Source organism: Chiroxiphia lanceolata, chromosome 8 (genome assembly GCF_009829145.1).
Source record: "Chiroxiphia lanceolata isolate bChiLan1 chromosome 8, bChiLan1.pri, whole genome shotgun sequence".
In the NCBI taxonomy this organism is placed as follows: Eukaryota; Metazoa; Chordata; class Aves; order Passeriformes; family Pipridae; genus Chiroxiphia; species Chiroxiphia lanceolata.
Window position 1 is genome coordinate 12,857,067 of NC_045644.1, and position 23,702 is coordinate 12,880,768.

Here is a 23,702-nt window from a genome sequence, read left to right on the forward strand (position 1 = left end):
ATTATCTGAAAAGAGCTTTGAGACCATCACGTGAAGGATGCTACAAAAGTGCAAAGGGATTAAGTCTTGTAACTCTTACCCATATACTATGTATGTGCCTTTGTGTATTTTTATAAAACCAAAATATCCACCTGATCCTAGAGCAGGGAGGGAGTCATTTATTCCATCTCCTCATCCATGATGTATCCCCCCCTTGCTTCCTTGTGCATGAGGTTTGGAAAAAGAGGGTCCAACATACCCAGCAATCGAATTTGCATGATTGCGCCGTGTAAAACGAAGAACATCCAGAGGGGCTGGGAACAGTCTGCGCAGACCTGCATGCCAATGCCGGCACCGTTGTGACTCAAGTGCAGCTCACCATCTGAATTCACCGTAAATCCCAGGATGTCTCCGCTCTGGAGAGGCACCACCACTCGGCAGATGGCCCAGAACTCCTTTCGGTCAACCAGAGACTCGGGGTTATAGGGGAGGTCACTGGGGCGCAAGGTGCTGGGGTCACAGGACGTCACCCCGTAGGAGAGCGTCCCCGTGCGCACAGCGTTGGATTTGTTGATTTTGACGAAAATGGTTTCATTGATACGAAGGGGCCTGCTGGTGAAAACCAAAGTCCTCTCCTCCCGGGCGTGCTCCAGACGGGCCACAGTTTGGTCATCGAGGATTTTGACATGGGGTCCCCGGAGGTGGTGGAAGCGGAGGTCGCTTTCGAGCTGGGAGGGGAGGAGGTGGGAGTGCTGGGAGTTGAGTGAGTTCTGTGGGATAGGACACGTGGTGGCCGTCACGTGGAAGGTCTCCTCCTGCAGGTTGAGGTCACACAGGCTGACCGAGAGACGCGTGTCCTCCGTCTCCCGCCGCAGCGAGGGCCGGCGGATGGCAGTGAAGGAGCGGGGCCGCAGGCAGTCAGGAGGGATGATTTCACTGTCTGTGGGGAGAAAGAAGACAAGGGGTCACTTTCTGAGAAAATGAAAATGTTCAGGAGTTTGCGAATCACTAAGGGTTTGATTGATATGTTTAAAAGGGAAAATCAGAGACCTGCTACCATTAATAAGTTTTCCCCTTTGAAATATAGAAGCAGAGTATCATAAAATGTATTTGCAATCAATTGCTGTTCTTGTACTTTCCCCACCAGCATCAACGGTTTCAGTTTCTGAGCAGGTAGACTCAAAGTCAATGACAAGAACTGCCCAGGGGAAGCTTCCTTGGAGAGGAGAAGCAGAGGATAAATATCCAAAATACACCCTGAACATACCAATCAATACCTATACAGGCTCCAAGTTTTCATGCCCACTTTATTGTCTACAGTATTTCTCACAGACTTTTGAAATAAATATCTAACTATATACTGTTTTATTTAAAAGAAATTGCTATGTTCAGTTCTAAATTATTTATCTCCATATGAAATTTAATTAATCTTTTCTAAATATAACTAATCATTAGTGTTCTGGTGCTCACTGCAAAGTAGTACAGATATTAACTTTACAGTACAGAATTTGGGAATATGCAATTTTCTATAAATAAAATACAATCATTTATTATCTCCAAGCCAAATAATTAAAAATCAAATCCATGTATATATTACAAAGAAAGATGAAAAGATGATGCTCAGACAATTCACCAATAAAAACAAAATTGTACCTTATCATCTGTCACTCTCACCTGCTGCTTCAAGAACTAACCAATTTATTTGATTCTTTTTCCAAGAGGAGCATAATCACCTGTCTTTAATGCTGAAATTATTTATATTTAATACATCCTTAGCTATACTGTTACCATAGAAATTTTAAAAACCAACATACTAAGAAAAAAACTATTAAAAAAATTATAAAGTAAGCTGAGATAATGCAAACATTTATTCTTATGTCCAACTTTCTGAACTCTGAGAAGGCTGTAGCATGAGGAGACTATTCACTGTGTAAAAATTGAGCATGTGGGCAACTCTCTGCAAATGTTGTAAGAAGTTGTGACCCATATAGACTGTGCCTCTGTGGGAGCCATGCCTGAAGGCTGTCGTGGCTCTGAGCCCGGGTCCAAACAGTATCAGGTGGGACCACCACAGACAACACAAGCCCCCCCAAGGTGGCACAAAACAACACACCAGGCCCAAGTGCCACAAACACAAACAGTGGAACAACAAGAGGAGACAGAGTCACTCCTAACCCACGTGCTAGGCCCTCACAGTGGACATCTCTTCCAGCCACATATCCTTGGGATTTTCTTTCACAACAACAAAAGAGCAGGACCTCAGGTTATCTGAGAATTTTCCCAATGGGATGCACTTTCTCCCAGTACACCAGACTAGTAGCTCTGTACTGGTATGTGAACGAATAACGCCAGCTACTAAGTAACCAACAACTCCCGCAATATCTGAGGTCTGACTAACAGCCTTTCCTGTCCTCCTCTTCTGGGAGCCCTGACAAGAGCACACCCACACACAGTTTGGCTTCAGTAGAGCTCTTTGCTTTGCTTAAACTGGATTATTCCAGGCTCCTCTTTAAATAAGCTGCTATTACAAGGGAAGCACAGTCTCAAAATAAAAATGGGCTTTGTTTCTCATATTTGATTTTCTGCATACCGATATTTCAGCTTCTCTTCCCAGAGGTTAATTAAAGGAGGAATAAACAAAATCAGAAATTACCCCAAGTAATCTAGAAGTGGGTTGCATTAATGCTTCGTAATATATGGGCTAGCATTTGCATTGCAAGTGCTCCTGCTGGATAGCATTAGACTTATTTTACCCTCCTTTGGCTGGAAACCTACATAGGAGAACAAATTAATACTGGCAGCTGACGACGATCCTTTTGTGAAGGTGAATGGGTAGAGACCTTTCTGAATAGGAACAGAAGGTCCCCTCTATTTTATTCCCTGTAACTATGCATGTGTAGCCTGCCTGACAACTGTGATGTGTGGGTAGCTTGCAGCCAGGGTTTTGAAACAGCTTGTTTTCCACCAGGATGCTTGCATTTCCCTTTGGCTGCTGGACAGAATATCTTTTTCCATCCGAAAAGAGGTTAAGAGAGATGAAGTTCTGCAGACAAGACACATGGCAGTGACAGCAAACCAGGGTTACATACCAAATTGTATTACTTAAATCCCTCAGTAGCTCAGATGCATGGCCACCTAAGGAATAAGATGTCTCAAGCATATAGGATTGACTGTGAGAATTCTTAGTTCATTAATGTTTGCAAATACCCATGGAAGAAAGGATTGCAGTTTACTGGCTTCTGAAGTGTGTTTGTGAAAATTTAGAGAGATGAGTCTCTAAGAGATGCTGGCCTGTATCACAAAATATCCAGCCAAAGGAAAAAAAAAAGTCCCATTGACTATAAATCACAACAAAAGTGGGATTCATCTTTTGGGGTGATAGGTAGGTTGGAAGAGAAGTGGAATGCCATTTACCCAGAATAACTGATAACAGCCAAGGGCTATGAAACAACAGTTCTGGTGAAATGTGGAACAAATGAGGTGACTTTGACCACTTTCTTTCAGCAGAAGATGCCCAGGAATGAGTTGTTTTCTTCCTCTAAAGCTTCAGTTGTCACTTTTTAAACAAAGCTATTCAGGCTGAATACAGATGAAGCTGTTCATGCTGGAGTGGCCCATAACACAGCCTTATACTGCAGAACATTTACAAGTGATCTTTAATGCCTACAGAGGAGAGACTCCTTTGCTCAGGAACATTTATATTTGCAGAGACAAATCTGGAGCACAGATGAAAAAGATGGAATGACTTTATGTGACGAGACTGTAAGACACAAAATGGGTCCAACAGCCCACTACAGAGGATCACCCGGCTTCAGCCCATTTAGAAACCATCCATTCCTTCTTATTAAATGTTCAAGGTTATAAAATTTCCTATATGAGGCCGTTGGCAGTGTTTCTTCAGGAAAAGTCAACTGATAAGAGACCTCCTTAGGTGAGAATAGACGGACTTTTGAGTGAAGACCACAGCTGTCACCAAGCCAGCAGAGCAAGCATTTAACCAAGTGGTTGGGATACCATCAGCAAGCTGGCCATGACCATGGCAGCTCAATACAGGCTGGCTGCCCAGGTAGCTTTCCAGAAAGGCTTTGCTGAGCTCTGCATCAGTGCAGTTACGATGTTATTTCTGGATTTAGAGACTTCAAGTTTCCGGTAGCAGTACAGACAGAGCCAAAGTGGAAAAGATTTCTACTAAATATAGATTTTCTGCTCCTCAGCTGGAGAATCTGAGACACTGAAATTAAAGGATGCCTGTCTCCACAAATACCTTTGTATCTTTTTCTAGCTTTGTTTAACAAAGAAAAGGAGGAGTAATTCATTTATCTAAGTAGAAATAAAGGGCACCTGAGCAGTTCAGCCATCTTCTCTTTTCTTCTCTTTAGTGAGGTTTATCTGCAAAATTTAGATCCTCAGCAGGTGATTCCTTACACAGACAATTAACTTGAAGTATCTTTCTCAGACCAGAGGCTTCAAAGCTTTCAATTTTTCTGCTCAGAGGGCACGGAAGAGCTTCCCACTTTGTGCAGGCTCAATGAGACTGCAGTAACACTTCAAAAAAAGCATTTACAAGGAGCTGGTGAGCAGACAGATGCAGTTGTAATCACTGCACTCAGATCAGAAGTATTTCACTACCACCTTTCTTCTGAACTACTGCCAAATGTTGTCTTCTTAAAATAATCTACTTCCTTAAGCATGTTTATATGTAGACATATTTATTACAGAGATCAAATACATGCACACTGAATACAGCTACATGCACATCCAAACACAAAAGCATTTCTAACCACCAGCAGGCACAGATCATCTCAGCCCCACACCAGCCTGAAGGGGATGTGTTGCTGTCAGACTGTCAAATCATCATTTCCTTCCCCTTTTTCTTTTTCAGTACTGTCTGTCACTGCCTAAAGGCCTGATTTTCCAAGGTCATGAGCAGCCAGTATTCATAAACCTGTAAAGGATCCAAGAAAGCAGAGCAAACTCAGCATGGCTGCACATGCTGGAAACTCAGTCCAGTGTTTAACCGCAAGCTCTAGGGACACAGATCTCCTCTTGATCAGTTTTCTGAGTGTGGTGCAATCCTACAGCCTCATATGAATTGTAATTCTTTGGAGTATGAGGTCTGCAACCAGTTTCCAGAAGGAGCTATGGAACACCTAGTATGAATAAACCAATCTTGAGAGTTACTACTACTTAAAATTTGGGGAATCAGAATGAGAACCTATCTCATTTCTAATGATCCTCCCTCTGAGAAGAGAGAAATGCTGAAAAGTCAAGGAACAATCTGGAGAACATTTCTGTTCTCATCTACTAAGCAAAGACTAAAAAACTGTTAAAACCAGAACTTTGCTAGTATGCTGCCTCCCTTCCCTTGCAAAGACTCATGTTTTTCCTTCTTTCTGGTCTTTGCTTTACTTCTTTACAAGGGCAATTTTCTTTTCTTAATCCCTCACTTCACTAGGTAATGGTATTTCCAGTGAGTACTGGTGTGCTCACAGTACAATTTCTGTGACCTCAGAGGTGCTAAGCTACCAATAGACACATTGAAGTCAGTGGCCTCTACAAGAATATTCTATGTAAACGTGCAACTGCATTATTCCCACCACACTGGAGGGGCTCCATTCCCACCCAGGAATGCAGATGAAGGCTGCTTTTCCCACTGTCAGCACTACCTGTCACAAGGGGCTACACAGGGAGGGCAGCTGGCCTTCCAACACCTGTAATCCTGCACTAGCTCCTCCATGCTCTACAGCAGAATTATGTACCAAACAGTCTATCTGGCAAGACTTTGACGTTGCAGGGAGAGGCGTTTGAAATATGAGGCAGATGTATCATTCTGTAAAATAACATCGCACTCAAAAGGCAATTGGGAAAAGCAATCAGTCGTAAAACAAGAAATAAACCTGTGCTTGTGGAAACCTTCTGTCACTCACAGCCTCATACTCCCTGTCATGTGAGTGCAGGTATTAATCCCAGCTCAGCTGCCTGTCTTGCAAACTCTGCCCATGTCGTGCTGTGGCAATCTTTGTTCCCTTGCTGACTTAGTCCTAGCGAGCTGTTGTTACTGCTGGGGAACTGCCACACTTCAGTGCAGAAGCAGGCAGAGCAATTTCTCTATGTTGTTTACAGCTCAACCTGTCATGCACTTTAAGGTGACAGAGGACTGAAAATACAATAAAATCGAAACAACTTATATTCTAATTTATCTCTCCTAAAATACGGATGAAGATCACTGTGACTGGTGGCAAGGTGTAATACCTGTTCTCAAACCCCTTTGGTTGCCAGCTTGCCGAATGTGTGTACAGCACCCAGTCCACAGCATCAGCTCCAGTGGAAAGAAGAAAAGCAGTTGTGACTGGGTCTGGGAACAGAAAGACTATTGTGTAGCCCTGGGTTCAAAATTCACCCAAATTAATTGGTGACTGGAAGCAGATCTTCATGTAGCCTGTTATACTCATGGTATAAAGATGTTCTCATCACTGTGAGATGCTCTGTTCTAGGCTATCTCAGTCTCTGCCTTGTGTATCTTAACTGCTTTATTGTACCAGAAGGACCTGTGCAAACAAGAGAGTGAAAATTGTCCTTACTTAAAATAAACACAGGAGAAAAACTGAGAAGCAAAGAATGCTGAGGCCCCGCTCACGGTTATTAAGAGGTAAAGCTCCTCTCACAGAGCATGTCCAAAGTGCTTTCCCCTGCTGGCCAAGTGTCTGAGCAGATACTTGTAAAACTATTTGTTTTTCTGCGAACTAGTACTCTCCATGTGAGGTCTGCAGAGGAGACTGGGATCTGACATACTCAGCATAGTGCTGCAGAGACCCACTCTCCCAGCCAGATCCTTCTGCTCTGATGCTGCACACAGGTTCTCTCCTTACTGCTTGTTACTGTTAAATCACGAATTTATATGACCCGAGACCACTCCATTGTGTTTATTTCTCATAAACCATCAGGCGCCAGAATGCAGCTTCTCGGACCATACAATGAAGCCACTTTCAGAGCATTACTGCAGCATGTGGGAGGCAAATGTTTAAAATCCCTCAAAGGAATGATTCAGACTAAAAACCTTCTTTTCTATATACTTAGGAATTCACTTCTACAAAGTACATTTCCCTTTATGAACAACTGAGAAATCAAACTGTCTGAGTTACTGACTCAGATCAACCATTCCTTCTTGAAAACATCCACATCAAATCAAGGACATCAGTTAATACCTACTTATACAAAACCTTGCTGTGTGCAAGTCGCTATTTCATTGACAGTATAAATATCCTATTTCAAATGAAGCTGCTCCCTTCTGTTCTCACTGCCCTGGCTCCTCTTTTTGCAAAACTACAGCCAACAGACAATGCCACTCATACCAGCTATTTATGTAAGATGCCAGGTTGCTCTCTAAGAGACAAATACAAAAGTAAAATCTGCTTTGGGGCAAACTACATCTGAGATCAGAGCTCAGCTGTTGGGCTCTGCAGCAGAAGACACTCCTCACCATGTAAACAGAGAGGATATATAAAAGGTGAGTGGGAAGCAGGAAGAATTAATGTTTGTATTTTACACTGGAAACTGGGGGATGGATTGAGCTGTCCAAGGGGATAGAGGCTCCTCCATCAGAGCTCTTAAGTGAAACTTCTAGGGATTTAGCTCGGTGCACAACAAAACCACCTTGTTTTCCATGGTACACTCTCTCATTTCCTAATTCTTCATCACTGCATTATTTTCTACCTGCTGTTTCTCTGATTCCATGTGCAGATTGCTCTTCTCACCTCAAAACGCAACCTACTCATGACTCCTCATCCGTTATGGATCCCAATGGTCAGCTTGGAAACCACTATTCAGGAATTTCTCCTTCCCCAACACACCAATTTGGTATCACCACATGGTCAACGGAGGGCAAACATACGTTTCATATGCACTGACATAGTTAAAGCAGGAGTTAATTGCTACATGCAAATTTTGGCCTCATGCTCACTGCAACCTGGAAGGTAAGCTACTGGTATTTCATAATGGCCATTTTCATTGCAGGAATGGCAGATATTTTAATCAACTGAGTCCACTTGTTTGCCTGAGACCAACACAGACCAAATTAGCTTTCAAGATACTCATATGTTTTTGCAATATTGCTGGAAGCACTTGAAAGAATTTCTACAACAACCAAGGTGCAGAAGTCAAAGCTCAAGCCAATGGTTACAAAGAGCCCAAAGACAAAGTTCATCTGTGGGAGAAATAATTCATATTTACATTAAAAATTGTCACCAGATTTTAAAGCTGGATTACAAAAGAAAGCAGACCATTGACTCTGTGGAACCAATTGCTAGGCTACAAACATCTGCCACTTTAACAGAAATAACTGGAAATCAACAGTGCTTAAGTTCGTCTCCCTGGACTCATTTTTGCTTTGTGTTTGCATTTGCTTGCATAAAAATCAGCATTTTTTTAAACAGGCATCTGGGGAGAGATTGAGCACTAAAACTATTTGGTTTGCAGGATTCAGTTTTGGAGAGGTGATAAAAAATGGGATGGAAGACAATAAAGCTAGTCTTTTAGTTGTTACCAACTGCTAGGTGTTTGATAACTTTATCATACAAATCTGTTGGTTTCCTGTGACCCTTTAGCACCAAATCATGCTTTAAGGAAATGGTGTCTTTGTACCATCAGGCAGCTAGTGTCCTGTCGGGTGAAGCTCAGGATCTGTGAAGCTTGGGATCTTTCAGAGTACTTTTCTAAGAATATAAATATGTTCCCTTGGTTTACTGTGATTATCAATGATTTCTTGTCTTGGATTGTCAATGCTGTACAATAGTACAGATAAAATATCATAGCAAAACAAATCAGAAACAAACAAACAAATTTAGATTATAAAAGGATGTGACCTCATGTACTGCCAATTTCCAAGCTGAAATATTCAGAAAGGAGAAATACAAACCCCTGAGCTCTAGAGAATTCCAGCTGTTTTTTAAGCCAGAATGAGCAATTGCAGTTCCCAGGCCAGCTTAGTAATTGAATTGATCATCTGCATACTTTTCAATAAAATCTAAGCAAAGAAAGCATAGAGCATGAACTGATGAATTTTAGTTTTGGTGTATGTATTATCTAATAAAGTGCTCTGAACCAGTCAGGTTTATAACAAACATTCATACAATTCTGCCTAACATCTGTAGGCATGTCAAATTGATTTGCACATGTGAAATGGCACAAAGAGCATAACTAGCCTCATAAAATTGAAATGAATTACTGTTCTGCTTAGTAAATATTAATGTTCTGAAAGAGTCTGACAGTAGATTATGAAGAACAAACTTCCGTGTGCGTGTTACAGTTATGCATTTGTTTTCTTTTCCACAAAAGCTGATGCTCAGAGAGTCTTCAGAGTGCCGGCAACATCTGTGTTACAAACAACATATTTCGGGTTTTGTTCAGGGAGATTTTTCATTCAGGGTAAACTCATCATCCCCAGCCAGCAGGTTTGAAAACTGACAGACATCCTTCAACTCGAAGATGTGCTTATTCACTGCCATCTCTGGATATTGGCACCTCCTTATCCGATTCCCTCTGGTGCATTCATGGGTTTTCTAACTCCCCATAAAGTCACAGAAATATGGTTTGAGCAGAAACCATGTGCCTTGGGTTTTGTGGAGACAACCTAACCCCTGCTATTCACTCTTTAATCTATCTCCTACTCATACACAGGAAGTCTCTGAACTTTACTCTCACAGTAATCAATGATTTTCATCTCCATTGGCCCAGGCCTCCTAGATTCCATAATGATTTATATTATCACTCTTGAAAATCATCCCTTATTATGGTATCAGTACATTATCAGTCCTGCCTCTCTCTCTGCAGGGCACCCCACGTTTTCTCTCCATTTCATTTTATGCTTTCTACAGCTTTCTACTATTACTCATTTTAATTACCTGTACAAGACCTAGTTCTCCCAGGAGATTGTCAATTGTCACTTTATCTGATGTTTCCTAATCTTTAAGATGCAAATTTCTCTGTAGAAAAGTTCTGATTTTTTTTTTATTTTTCCCTTCTTCATGGAAAATTAGGGCAATAATTGCAACTCCTGATTGTCTGATAACTTTTTAGAGCTGTCTTCTCATAACCAGTGACTCCGTTGCCTACTCCTGACACTATCATCTCTTTTACCCTCCTTTCCCCTTAGGAATGTTGATCCTCTTACCTCACCTATTCAGGTAAGACAGTAGTTCACCATCACATGCAGTGCTAATCCCACAACTTTACCTTCACATGCTTTGCTGCAGATTGCTATTGGCTCTCCACAACCCTATTTCCAATCCTTTTTACGTTACCATGCAAATGTTTCCATGGCATCCCAGTCCTCACAGACAATTTCCAAGCTACATCAGACACATTCCTTCACCCCCTGAATCATATGACAGCAATTTTCTTCAAAACAAGCACTTTATTCCTTCTTCCAATCTATCATCCTCCCTCCCATGGTATTTATGTATCCTGCATTTAAAGATCACAGAATCGCAGAATATTCTGAGTTGGAAGGGACCCACAAGGATTATCAAGTTCAACTCCTAAGTGAATGGCCCATACGGGGAATTTTATCCTTCTTCACTTGTTTTCATTTACTCCTGTGCCTTCATGCAGGCATGGATATGATGACTCCTTCCTCAATGTCTCCCCACATTTCCCAGTGAAAGGCTCCTGCCATCACTGACAGCGGCTGAGGGAAAATTCAACCCACCAACAACCACCTTGTACTTGCCAAGTTCTCCTCAAGGGCCAGCATTTTACCCAGCACCATTGCTTATTGAACTGATTTAATGCCATTGGAGGAAGACTCAATTCCTTAGGAATTCCAGAAACACTGCTGGTGATCACACTGCTGGTGATCACCTTCCTGGGCTCACTGCAAACCTGTTTGGTTTGGCAGAGCTGCCCAGAAGCACTGCTAAATCATAAACTGTTTGGACATCACAAGGATTTTGCTGCCCCACAGCTACCTCACTAAACAGAGCTAAAAGCACATTTTCTAGTGAAGATACAACCTATGAAAGCCAGTGGTAATACATAACATTTCGGTCAAATGCCTGAAGAAAAAAAGTAAATTATGAAGATAGAGTATTTGAGGCTAACCTGAAACAAACTGTTCAGTTTGTCTTTCTCCGTTTTATAAAAGCAAATGAATACCGGACCAAGAAATTCTCCAGTTGATTTCTGGGCCTTGTTTGGAAATTGCTGTTGACAGTGATTTTTCAAGATTAAAACATTATTTCAAGACTCAACATTGAAATATAGAATTATGAAAACAGTGAAAGAAAACATCTAAAGTTTGCCAAAAGTGTTTCAATTTTTCAACCATGACTAAGTTCACAGATTATCTCTCCTCCTCCAAGCTGGTACCTCACCTAAAGATCCAACAACTACATTTCTGAAAGAATGCACAAAATGCTATTTGTCTAGAATATTTTCTTTGTGTCAATTCCTTTTAATCTCTCGTTCTTGGAGAATTTCCACCCCACAATCCAGCGTGAAGACGCTCTGAAAAAATTTCTGACTTATTTTCCACACATACAAAATGACAGTACAGCCATTACACCCCATCCACCCCACTCCTATTCCAGAGCTGGTGCAGTCTGCAGGATGCACTCTCATAGTTATGCACGGAAGAAGTAAATCAAGGCTCTGTTTGATGATTGAGCTTGTTTTAAAATAGCACAATTATTGCTGTCTGCACCAATTCAGGAAAGTTCTGTACATGTTTAAGTATGTTCCATATCATGACAGTATTTAAATATTCACTTCATCTAAAAAAAGTACTTATATCCCACTGAAGGCAATGGGATGCACACATAAGCATACCAGTAGTCCCAAATCCAGGGCACAGGGTAAGGTTTAAAAACTACATTCCACATAACAAAAAAATACATTCCAATAACAAAAAAACCACCACTTTCCATCTGTCCCAGTGGAATGAACAGCAAATGAGATTTCCTGAAACTAACCCTAGATCATCCACTCTAGCTGTTGCTACTAGACAAAATTAGAGGGGAACCAGAGAGAGAGTCAATGCTCACTTCCACCAAGGTACATAAACTGAAAAGATCTTCTCTTCAATAAATTCTTCATATATTTTGTCATGGCAAATGCCCATTAGGCTTGTGATTTCTTTGTGAATTATTTTGATAACCTGATGTAAAAGACCTGAAGAGCTGAATCTTGCCACCAGAGCTTCAGCCAACTCCTTAACAAGCAAAAGACAAATTTCACTCTCACCTACCTCAAGGAAAAGCTTTAACACCTTGGCTATCAGTAAAGTTGATCTGAATGAACAGATCATAGGATGTGGCCTCAGAAGGTTTAGACAGAAAGACAGGAGGCTCTTCTGAAGCTACAAGTTGAGAGTATAAACAAGAATCAGCCAGAGGATCACAGTTCACTGCCAGTCAGGGCACTGCAACCTTGCTGAAGCCACAGGATTCACACAGAGAAAAAGGTCCAGCATATACTGTTGGATGCTAACTGCAGCTGCAGCCCCTACAGCCAAACATTCCTCAACCCCATGAAGAAGGGGACCTGAGCCATTGGTTCCCAAAGTTTCCTGCTCTCCCCACATCCCATCTTCCCATAAGACTGCTTTTCTTCCTCTTCCTTCTCATCTTTCTCCCTTCCCCATCTGACATTCTAGTCACAAAAAATCTCAGTCCTGCTAGGATCCTGGGGATGAGACAGAGGATGGTCTTTCAGGAAAACTGGATCCTAAAAATGGGACACAGCCACTGTGGTTGACAAAGCTGGACTGTCTGAAGACACCCAGGCACTGACTTTAGGCAATGATGACCTCACAGCTTCCCCAGCAGAGACACTGCACCAGTAAAGCACCAGCTATAAGCCATGGCACTGCAGAGATGCCTGACTTTGCAACTGCATTGTGCTATTACTGGTCCCTGAGACCTCTTGAGAAGGGGTCAGGAGGCACCTAAAAATGCAGCGAGTTTTTTGGCTCTTTTCACTTTATGCAGGGTGATTTTCCTTTTCTTCTTTGACCTCTTATTAAAGTCCCAGGACAGGTGTCTGCATTCCTCAGCACCTTCCTTTTGTCACATAATGCGTTGTTGTAGTATCAGTGCATTTTCACTAGGATTTAACATTTTAACTTAAGCCAGAGATTGCTTTATCTCTTCCTTACCTGATGAAAATGTCTTGGTTTTGCACCAGTTTGGCTAGAAACGGGTACTGGTGTTCCTGCATCCACTTGTCCAGTTTCAATCTGTTAACCAATCTGGTAGCCAATACAGGGGTGACTATCCCAAACCCAAGGATTTCTCATCTTATTAACAGACTCATCTCTCTTCAAATTCTGCCTCCTTCAGTACCAAAGTTTAAAGCAATATTTGGTGAGAATGTTATGTAAACCTTTCTACATCTTCTCTTAACTGTTGTAGGAAACTATCAAACCCTTGCTACACAATAATAGAAATTGCACCTTACATCAACTGAAATGTCATCACCAGCACCAGTCTTGTTCAAAGGAATCTGGGACTGATCCCAGGTCTGTCTGGGACCTGGTTGTTAGAGCAAGAAGGTTCCTCTCCACCTCGTGCTTACTACAGTCCCACTGCTCCTGGTACTGTAACAGCTATGACTTTAAAATGTCTTTCTTTCCAAGCACAGATGTAGTCCAGCAATCAGAGCCAAAGCTTGGATAATTCACAGCAGCATTCATTCCTACCCACCACAGGATGGTACTGGGAAGGCACATAGTTAAACTCCTTACACTTCTGAAAGTTAGATGAGCAGAAAAAGGACGGGATGTGTTCAAATTATCCTAGCATATAAAACAGAGAAGAAAGGGCTACTACTGGCTGTATTTCTGTTTTGTAAGTCTTTTCCATGAAGTAAACAAGGGGTGGGGGGTAGGGGGAAGAAAAAGTCCCAAAGAGGCACATAAATGACTTATGCTCAGGAAGAATTCGATGTATACGTGCAGAAAGGGCCCCACAAAGCTGTGCACACTCTGCTCCAGCCTGGGCAAAGCCGTGTCACCTGCCCTTTGCTCTGTGTCCATAGAAGACACAAAGCACCCAGACAGCGGTTGCCATGGCCACCCCTTTATGTTCCAGGGTCAAGTTTCCACAGAGAGATTATTTATAAAGTGGCTTAGGTGTGCCTTGCGGCGGACAGTTAAAAATGGGAAGTCCCATCCCAGGGGAGCTTATGGCCCAAATCAGACATAACACAGTAAGAAGGTACAATAAACACAGGGAAGAGAGTCAGGGTAAGATGGTGAGATGCTGCATATATGCCCTGTCAGCTCTTTTATTCCTCCTATTAAACCCTGCCAGGGCTCTGCATCCCTGAACACTTTTTAAAGCATCCTGCTGGTCTGTTACACTGCAGCCACTTGGGAATGGCACTGACCTGGCTGGGATGGGTTCCATAGCCTCTCCAGGCCAAAATGAACCCTCCACCCTGGAGCTAACAGACCTTTTGAGGAGTTGCCAAGCCCATGAAATCCCTCCTGGTCAAGTATCCCTTCCTCCACTAGGTCATGGGGTTGCACAGACAGGTCCTGCTCCATGCTGCCATGCTGTCGACAATAGGCTACTCTTGGTAGTCCAACCATTTCCAAAAGGGCCTGGCACATAGAGGGAAATGGGGACAGCATTTAGTCCCTGAACTGGCATGGAGAAACCATGGGACTCATCAGGACTGCTAGAGTAGGCATGAGTTTGTCCTGAGAGCAACAGAACAGCAAAGAGACATCTGAGTTAACAGAGACTCCGAGTTTCTGCAGCCTTCTCCCTACACCCAAAACACCACAGTCTCTGTGTACTGGCTAGCTAACAGCCAGAGTAGTACATCCTGAAATGTTATATCCCACTGGGGAAGAGGTGAGGGTCACCCTCCCATGCCACTGGCTCTGCCCCCTGGCTCTGCCACATCAGCTCTGCCTCGCTGGCTGCCTCACAGCTGAAAGAAGGGTCCACAGCAGAAAAACTGCCCAGTCTGCACAGAAATGAACAGACTGCCACCATGGCACAAATCTGCGGGAATGGTGACAAATGACAACTTTGCTATCCACTGCATTTCACTAATTCATCCTGCCAGAAGCGTTTCACTCAGGTCTGTTGAAGCCGCTGCAGTTGCACGTCCTCTCACAGGCGATGTCTCAGGCAACTCCTTCCTGAGTGAGTTTTGCAGTACTTTGAAAATTCACATTTATGATCAATATGAAGCAAACAACATTTAGTAAGGAAACAAATAACAGGTTGGTTACCAGGTTCACTTTTACATCTACAATAAACAAAACATCTGTGGGGTTAGCAGAGTTTTTAATCACAGGTGAAGCTGCTGCACAGCTAAAGGTACTGTTTCAGGGCTACACAGCAGCTTCGCCTGGGGCCCAGACACGGGCAGCACCTATGGGTGCAAGTTAGAGGGACAGCGTGGCTTGTGTACCTGCTTCACACTGCCCACTACTACAGGAACCCTGCAAGAAGCTCACTAAAGGTTGATGATTAGAAGGTATCATCCTTCAGCTCTCTCCCCAGGAGGACAGTCACCTCTACACTCATGTCATCCTGTCAATAGTTGCCCATGCCACAGAGCCCAGTTCTAGGACCTGAGTCCCAGCTCTGGGTGTCAGGGTAGTCCTTTCTAGAGGCACCAGTGCTGTGACAGGGTTCATGGTCCATTTGAAATTAGCCATCCCAAAGAAGCCTCCAGAGTCTACTTTCTCCACCTCTCTGCCCTCTGGGAAACCCTCTTCGCCCCAGAAATTTGACATTTCTTAATCTTGGCTTGTTTTCCAGGTCAGCAGCCTTGTTCCCCAGCACTCCCAGCCATTCAGCAAAGGCGTGTCAAATGCTGTCACTGTCTCTGTGCCTTCACCATCCTGCTGAGTGTGCCTGCTCCATGGGTGGCTGGAGGCAGAGCCGTGGGAGCCAGCTCCTTCCACAACAGCTACACATGCACTTGAGTATGCTCTGCTGCTGTGGTACCTGCCAAACCACCTCAAAGCCATCACCAGCACACATATTGCTGGCACCAGAAATTGAAAGGAGGGGAATGATTCAGACAGAGACCAGCAAGAGAGGCATGGCCACGATTAGCCACGGAGACCTGCAGGCTCCACCCACTTACCTCCTGGGCCATCCCGGTGCCATGCCTGTGGCCATTCATTGCCTACCTGTCTGCACTGCACAGCCACCTCTGCTTTGCTGCAGCTTGCAGCCCCACAGCACCATCAAGAAGAAGGATCAGGATGGTGCCATACAACACACACTACAAAAACTGACACTGCTGCAATGAGAGTACCCAAACCTCAACCTCCTGGATCAGAGGCAGGGCTGCTCTGGGATTGACTGCTATCTGAAAACTGCAAAAATAGTTAATTTGCCCTAAATTAACTGTAGTTAGCACTGGCACCATTAGCCCAGGCAAATCTCGTGGTGTCAGGTCAGGTCACCTAACTCTGCCCTGCTATAGACCAAGGGCACTCTCCTGCCCCTAAAACAAAGTCCTTCTTGGTGGACATGTTGGGTAATTAAATAAGGGTCACTTTTTCCCAAAAAAAACAAGGCACATGTGAGCACATGTGAGCACATGTGCCTGAGCACATGTGCCTAAGCACCTCCCTTCATCAAATTTCATTTCAACCCTAGACTGAAAGCTCAACTTAGGCTGCAATTTAAAGCAAGGACCATTTTTTGTCTTCCAGCAGCTCAGCAGCAGTATCAGTTTTCCCCATGCACATGTGAGTGTAAATGCTCATAACCATTCAGCTGGTTCTGTGGTTTTACATTGAAAATATGTTGCCATGGAGAGCACAGCACGGAACGTGCAGCCACCACAAGGCACCATGACACAAGCAGCCCACAGCTTCTGCTGATATTTCCAGGCTCTCCGCTGCCATCCACTCAAAGGCTGAAAATAGACTTAAAGCTCAAATGAAGCATCTGTAATACTTCATTTCTGCCGTCCCTCCCCAAGGCACTGAGACTTCTCACAAAAATCCTACCAAGCATCCCACATACGCTCTGACGTCACCTTGCCGATTTCTAATTCCTCGCTGCACACATGCCTTGAAAAGGAAATTCCCTCCAGCCCCATTTTCACTGTATGTCCTATGTCTGGGAAGTAGGTTTCCCTCTAGAGCCACCCTTCTGTCAGTACCCAGAGGTGCTGCTCAGTCCTTATTGCATTTTAGGCACAGCATAAGGCAAATCCCTCATGCTGCTCCACCTCGCTGCTCTGCTGACTGGGGAGGATTTGATTTCTGTAATTTAAAGCTGACCTTGGCAAAGGTCATTCAGCAGCAGCAAACTGATCTGCAAAAACCTATTCAGTGCAGGGGAAACTTGCCTGTGCCATTTAACCCCCAGCCTTCACACTCTCCAGAACGCATGGGCTGGGTCCTGAAAGATGCCGAGCATTTCCTGATCTCACTGACTTGACACGATGTGGGAGAGCTCAGCCAAGGCAGTGCAGACTTGAGCCCACAGCACCATGACTGAAGAATCCCTCTGGGGTTTTTCTTTCCTGTGAATTTTTAAAATATCTGAAATACTGTTTGTTTTCTTTCTCATATTCTGGAAGAATTGATAAATCCTCAACTACACCATAAACACACAACCATCAGCCCTTGATTTCTAAAAATGTGTTTGTATTAAGCTATGAAATTATTTACAGTGGCCATAAACATCCTCCCAGCATCTGGCAGCTGGGAGAGGGCCTTGGAACTCACTAATTTGTAAACCACTTTCTAATAAATAAATAAGCTCTTAATATCTCACCCACAAGAAGAGGCACATTGCGTACAATACTATATTTAGGGGTCCTTTGGAGGTTAAGGATTCAGCAGCTGACTTTCTCCGAGGACCTTTCTTTGGTGACTGTATATTTATGCCCAAATGAATTGTCGGCTAAATGTCTTTATTCTGAAATTGGTTTAAAATTCTCACATTGCCTGAATGTTGGAGAAGCAGCTGCTTGTTTCTTGTTTTGCCTGAACCAGGGTCAGATTTTGATCTAAGGGGCCCAAAGGGGCACTTAAAAATCCAAGTAAATGTTTGCTGATTCTTTAGTAATGACCTTCCCGAGAGGGCCTACTGAGCCTCCAAGGCTGGTTCCTGGGGTGGTGATGCTCTTCAGGCCAAGAGGATGCCCAATGCCAGAGCCCATGAAGAAAGGAGAAGGCCATGTAGCGTTGCAAAGAGGTGCAAAATGCTGTGCTGTGCTAACACTGCATTTGGGTTTCACTGCAGAGGGGCAGTCGGGATATCCTCCCTCCAAGCTCAGTATCCACAGCTCTGCCACTGCTTGCCAGGTGATACAGAGGTGGGAGAAGGGAAAACAAGTATCTCACACATCCCACTGCCTCCTGTGCAAAGAAGAGCCATGTCAAGGCCCCTACCAGTTGCAGAGAGTATTTGATGGAAATATGATTTTCAACGACTATGAAATCCATCGTGGTGCCCTTGAGGACAAAGGAGGGTGAGTGGTTCAAAGCAATCCTGGATTGAAAACAATATTGCCTGATCAAACTTGTTCCAAAATTTGTGTTTGGCAAAGAATAGTAACAGCCTTTCACAAAACCTAAGGTAAACAAGGATTGTTTTCACATGCTGCTTCACTTAAATAAAAATCAAAATCAGAATCAAACTCTCCCCTAATTTCAACCAGTGCTGATTAAATGAAAAAGTTAACTGGTGAATATGAGGAAAAAAAATGTTTAATTCGCTCTCCCTGCCGCAGACATGGAAGAGAAGAAAGAATAAATCAACTATTAAAATCAATCATGTTTTAATCACATGAGGTTGTACTCACAGACAGCTAGAGATTTGAATGAAGAATTTTAAAACAGGAACCCCAGTGTAACCAGGTCCTACTGCAACATCAGTGTTTTTGGACCAGCTTCATGTGAGGGTCTAGTTACTTCATTTATCCACCTTTGCAGAGGGCTTCAGAGAGCTCTGACTAACTGAAGAACAGAAGAGCCCCCTCTCCTCTCTTCCCTGCAGCCCCCATCTGCTCTGTTGGAAAAGATGAAGCTGCACCAAGACAAAAGTGGACCATGCAGAGTCCCCCAGTGCACATAGCATGGACCCCTGGCAACCCCCAGGATGCCCTGAAGAAGTTGTTCCTGAGCAGAGTCATGACGGGCCCTTTCACCCAGGGATGAAAGGAGCAGGTCATCAGGATGCTGATCACAGCCTCAGTGGGCCATAAAGACAGAATGCAAAATTGCTTCTCCTAATCCTACTCCAGTTTCTGTGAGTTGTCTCCCATGTATGTCCCCCTGTTCAGTCAGTGCAGAAGCTCTGCAGAAATTCTCAAACACAGTAAGTCACATCTGCTACATTTTTTTTTATAGATAATAATTTCCAGGCAGTAACAGACTATTTCAGTAAAACTAAGCAGAATCCACTATTTTCTTATGAAAGATAAATAAAAAGCAAATGCAACTGGATTGCTGCTGTGATTTTACATATCCTTATTGCAATAGCTGAAGTAGCCCAGAATGCTTATTGCTGATCCAGTAGATCTCAGGGGACGTGGAATGAAAGCACTGCTCTGTGCCATCAGGGGCAATGGCCTGTTCACTCCTGTTGTAACACTGCTTCCTTCACCCCAAACAGGAACTTAGCCCTACAGTTTTGAAACTGTGCATGGACAGCATGAATAAATCTCATCACCGAAGGCTTCCTGACATTCCTGCTGAATATCCAGTCCTATTAGTCAATGTCAGGCCCTGGGCAACATGAAAAACTGCAGAAATCCATCCTGGCTGTCACTGGAAATCAAAGGTCAATCTCAAAAACTGAGAGACTCCTTCCAGACTTGGAAGGCATTCACATTTCAAGATTACAAAGTGCAATTGTCAAAGCTCTGCACGTTCATGTGAAACAGGAAGGAAAAATAAGATCCCGGACAATAGGACCCTGGTGGAGTGCTGGAGGAATCAGGCTTTTCCCAGGAAGCCATTTGCCAAAATGTTAAAATAGAAGCTATTTACACAATAGATTGGAAAAAGTTAACAGCCAAAAACATGTTAGACAACAGGATTTCAGATTACAAACGCTGGACAGGTTGTCTCATGAGGGTGCTCTAAAAAAATGTATATATTCTCCAAACTAAGTAAAAAAGTATTTTCTGTATCGGCCCTTTTGCTGGGGTTTCTACCTCTGCTTTCGCTGTTCAGGTTCCCTGCACTCCATACCCACAGTCCCCTGCCTCTGTCTCATCCCATTCTCCTGTCTCTCACTCCTCTTGATCCCACTCCTGTCCAAAGCTTCCCTTCCGCTACTCTCCCACCACATCTATAGTCATCAACTGCACCATGTGACCAGGCTGTGATTTAGCTGTGCTTGAGAACAACAGGCAGAAAATAAGACTTCCGAGTTTCTATTCCTGTCCCTCGTCCTCCCTGAAGACTCTTCAGTAGGTCATTTAATCTACGATCTGTGACCTGAGTTCTCCTCCTGCAAGCAGCTTGTGATGCCTTGAATACCCCCAGGTGTCTGCAGGGAGTGAGTTCCAAGAGCCCTCGGTGACAGATCCCACACTTGCCTTGTTAAATGTTGAAACATTTTAGGTGTTAAAAAAGACCCTTTTAAGCATTTCTCTGGGGAGCAGTTGGCCAGCAGCTGACCTTCTCCTGGAAATCTATGTAGTTTCAAGTGGGAAACACAGCCTATGAAACTTTAAATAAATCTATTGTAGTCTGTGTAGTAACCAGGGGCAGTACCTTACAATCCATCCTGTCCTTGTCGTTTCCACAGCCTTCCTGTTGCTGAGCATGAAGTGCTTTCAACATACCTGTGAGCCTTCCCAAGACAGCAGGGGACTCTAATCCCTACTTCTGGAGGAAATGCTGGGATCAATTCTCCATCTCCAGCCAGCTCTCTGCTTTGAAGTTTCCACAATGGCCAAATTTGTCATCACCATCCACCGTCTAAGTAAAATAATTAGACTTCATTTCTGATGACTCAAATCCTCAGACCTGAGTTTCAGCTGTCAGCAAAGGTATCTCCTGGCTCCCCAAACAGAAACATAAAGCAATGCCTTAAACACATTGCTGCTCAGGGAAGATGATGCTGACAGACAGAGGAGACACTTGGCATAGCATTTAAGTGCTTCTTCATTAAGGGCATCTGTCATCCTATACTGCAGTGCTGCAAATGTGCTTCCCAATATTCCCAACCTGAATGTTTTCCTGGTAGATCATTTAGCAAAAGGTGATGGACTTCATGCTGGCAGGCAGGTGCTTGCCCACATTAAAAATAAACAAAGTAGCTGTGATCTACAAAACTCTAAATGCCTAAAATTCAAGCACATCACGTCCTGCTCTGATTCCTACACCCTGCATTGCATGTGTTCAACTGAAAAGGTTTCATCACATGCCCGAAGGTGAGCAGGGTAAAGAGAGAACACAGTCTGTAAGATGTTTGTCTTCACGCTTGCTGTAAGAGTCACCCAGGTGAGAAGAGCCTGAATATTTCCATTTGGCTCCAGCTCTGTTCAGGTTCTCCTGGCAGTGCTGGGTATCTCCCGTCCTGGGGAGGTGGGAAGAGGAAGGAAAGAACAACAAGAGCATTCCAGTGCATCTCCAAAGGGAGGAATCAAGAGGTATTTAAGTGTTCAAGAGACTTGCCACACTTCCCCCCACAGAGAAGTTGCATCTTGTGCTTGTTGTGCAACACAGGAAAGCACAGAACAGTCCCAAGACTACAGAAACAATAAATTCCCCTCTTCTCCTTTTTTCAGATCCCCAAAGTATCATGAATATATAACCTATAAGAGCTAATCTTCCTTCACGGTTTTACTTCACTTCCAACATGGATAATTCTCTGTTTTTCAGAGAAACAAAGATGAGGCCCATTCTCCTGTCTCATCTGTATTTGCTGGATACACTGAAGGTTCCAGCTGACCTCCTCCCCTCTCCCATGGATTGAGCAGTAGGGACAGTCCCTTTCAGCTGCAGCACCTCTTCTGAGATATAATGCCCAGGTGGACATTGCACAGCTTCCTCTCACCATTCTCCAAAACTTTTCAACAATTGCTGTCTGCATGTGATCTGCAGTGCAAAGTGAATTCCCTTTTCATCTACATGCACTGTGTTATTTCAGTATAGTACTGTCCAGACAACTGAAAAAAGTGTAAACATTTTAATGCAATTATTTTCTCCTTACTTTTCATGAAAATGGTGAAAGTCTGGAAGACTTTTAATCTTTGTGCAGCGTTTGGAGTTGTTCTGTTTGATTGGTTTTATACTTACAAATGTACATATCTAGAGAGAAATCACCATAAATATTTACAGAGAGAGCTTCAAAAAGCCACTATTTTCAGTTAGTGAGAGGGCTTTGTCTCACCATCAAGATTTCTACAATGTTCAGAAATTTATTTTAATTCAGACCATTCTGTGAATAAAACAGCCGCTGTCCTTCCAGATGGAAAGCAGACACTATCCTGCCTCCCCTTGTAAAGCAACCAATGTGCCTCAGAAACAACCAGCAGCAGTTATTAAGCTCAAGAGAACCATCCCTTTCACCCACTGAACTCCATCCAACCTCAACACTTCCCAAAACTGAAAAAAAAAGATGACACTGCAAAATGTCTTACATAAATTTTTCTGTCCCAGGAGCCTCCACAGCCAATCCAAAGGGTCAAAGTACTTAAAGAAACCAGATTCTTAAGGGATTTCCAGCTCTCACTTCCAGATCTCAGCGATTACACAGAAGGCAGCCAGCATCACCCTTGACAAGTCCCCACCACTGCAGCCATTAAATGTCCAAGTTTATTTGGGTGCCTGAGCCTCTTGCAGAAGTCTGGACAGGAAAAAGCCAGCCAGCAGCAACAGCATGAAAGCAACCCTAATCTATTCAACTTCCGTTATTTATTTTTTTAAGAACATTTTCTAGCATTTTCCCACTAAATACTGGAGATTAAGTAAGCAAAACTTCTTGATGTCTGCATGAAAATACGTGGACAAGAGCAGAAATCCATGAGCATTCCCAAGTCTTGAAGCCATCAGCAAAACAGCATCTTCAGTGCCAACATGAAGCCCTGCTCCGTGCTGGCTGGCTGGGGACTGGCAGCTCAGCTCAGCACAGGCCTCTCCAAGAAACATATAACATGGAACAAGGAATTTTTCCTTCAACACTTGGCAGAGCAGTATACTAGCTATCTAAACTTAGACAATAAATACAGAACAAATTAGCTTCTCCTGCTCCACTGGAATCCCAGAGGTGCTTTTCGGAGGCCACAGTGCTGGGGCAGGCAGGGATGCACAGTGTGAGCCATGGGCCAAGGTGCTGCTGCCATGAGGGGCAGCTGGGTGAGCACTCGAGTACACAAATGCTTTTCTCCTCTGCATCCATGTCAACTTGTGGTGGGAGCTCCAAAAGTGCATGCTTCCCGCTGGTAGTTCTGCTTCTCCCTGTTTCCATCAGGGCCAGGAATAACAGGAGAGCGGGCTGTCCCCCAGCCCCTCCTCTTCTGGTCCTGGACATGGCCAGCAGTATGAAGAGCGGGGGCTGAGGAGCACGCTTGAGTTACAGAAGCAAATGTTTTTTGGTGCCTCTGGATGTTCCAAGTTAAGCTCAGATCGCTCTGCACTTAGCCTGCATGCTATCCAAACTAGTCCAGCAGGGCCTAATCCTGATGAATAGCTACGTTGCTATTAAAATTGTTTTCCTTGAACAGCTAAATGGAAATGTGAGGACTTGATGCTTGAGCTAGCATTTTAAATGGGCTCA

General features: G+C 43.6%; 1 protein-coding gene across 5 annotated transcripts in view; it reads right to left on the reverse strand.

Moving 5' to 3' along the window:
* The window catches only part of NEURL1 (neuralized E3 ubiquitin protein ligase 1), a 152,411-nt gene that overhangs the window by 17,378 nt on the left and 111,331 nt on the right, over window positions 1-23,702 (reverse strand). For all 5 annotated transcript variants that reach the window (XM_032695314.1, XM_032695317.1, XM_032695316.1 and 2 more), the window contains one exon: window positions 239-919. In XM_032695314.1, coding sequence (XP_032551205.1) covers window positions 239-919 — 681 coding nt within the window. The remainder of the gene's footprint in view (window positions 1-238; window positions 920-23,702) is intronic.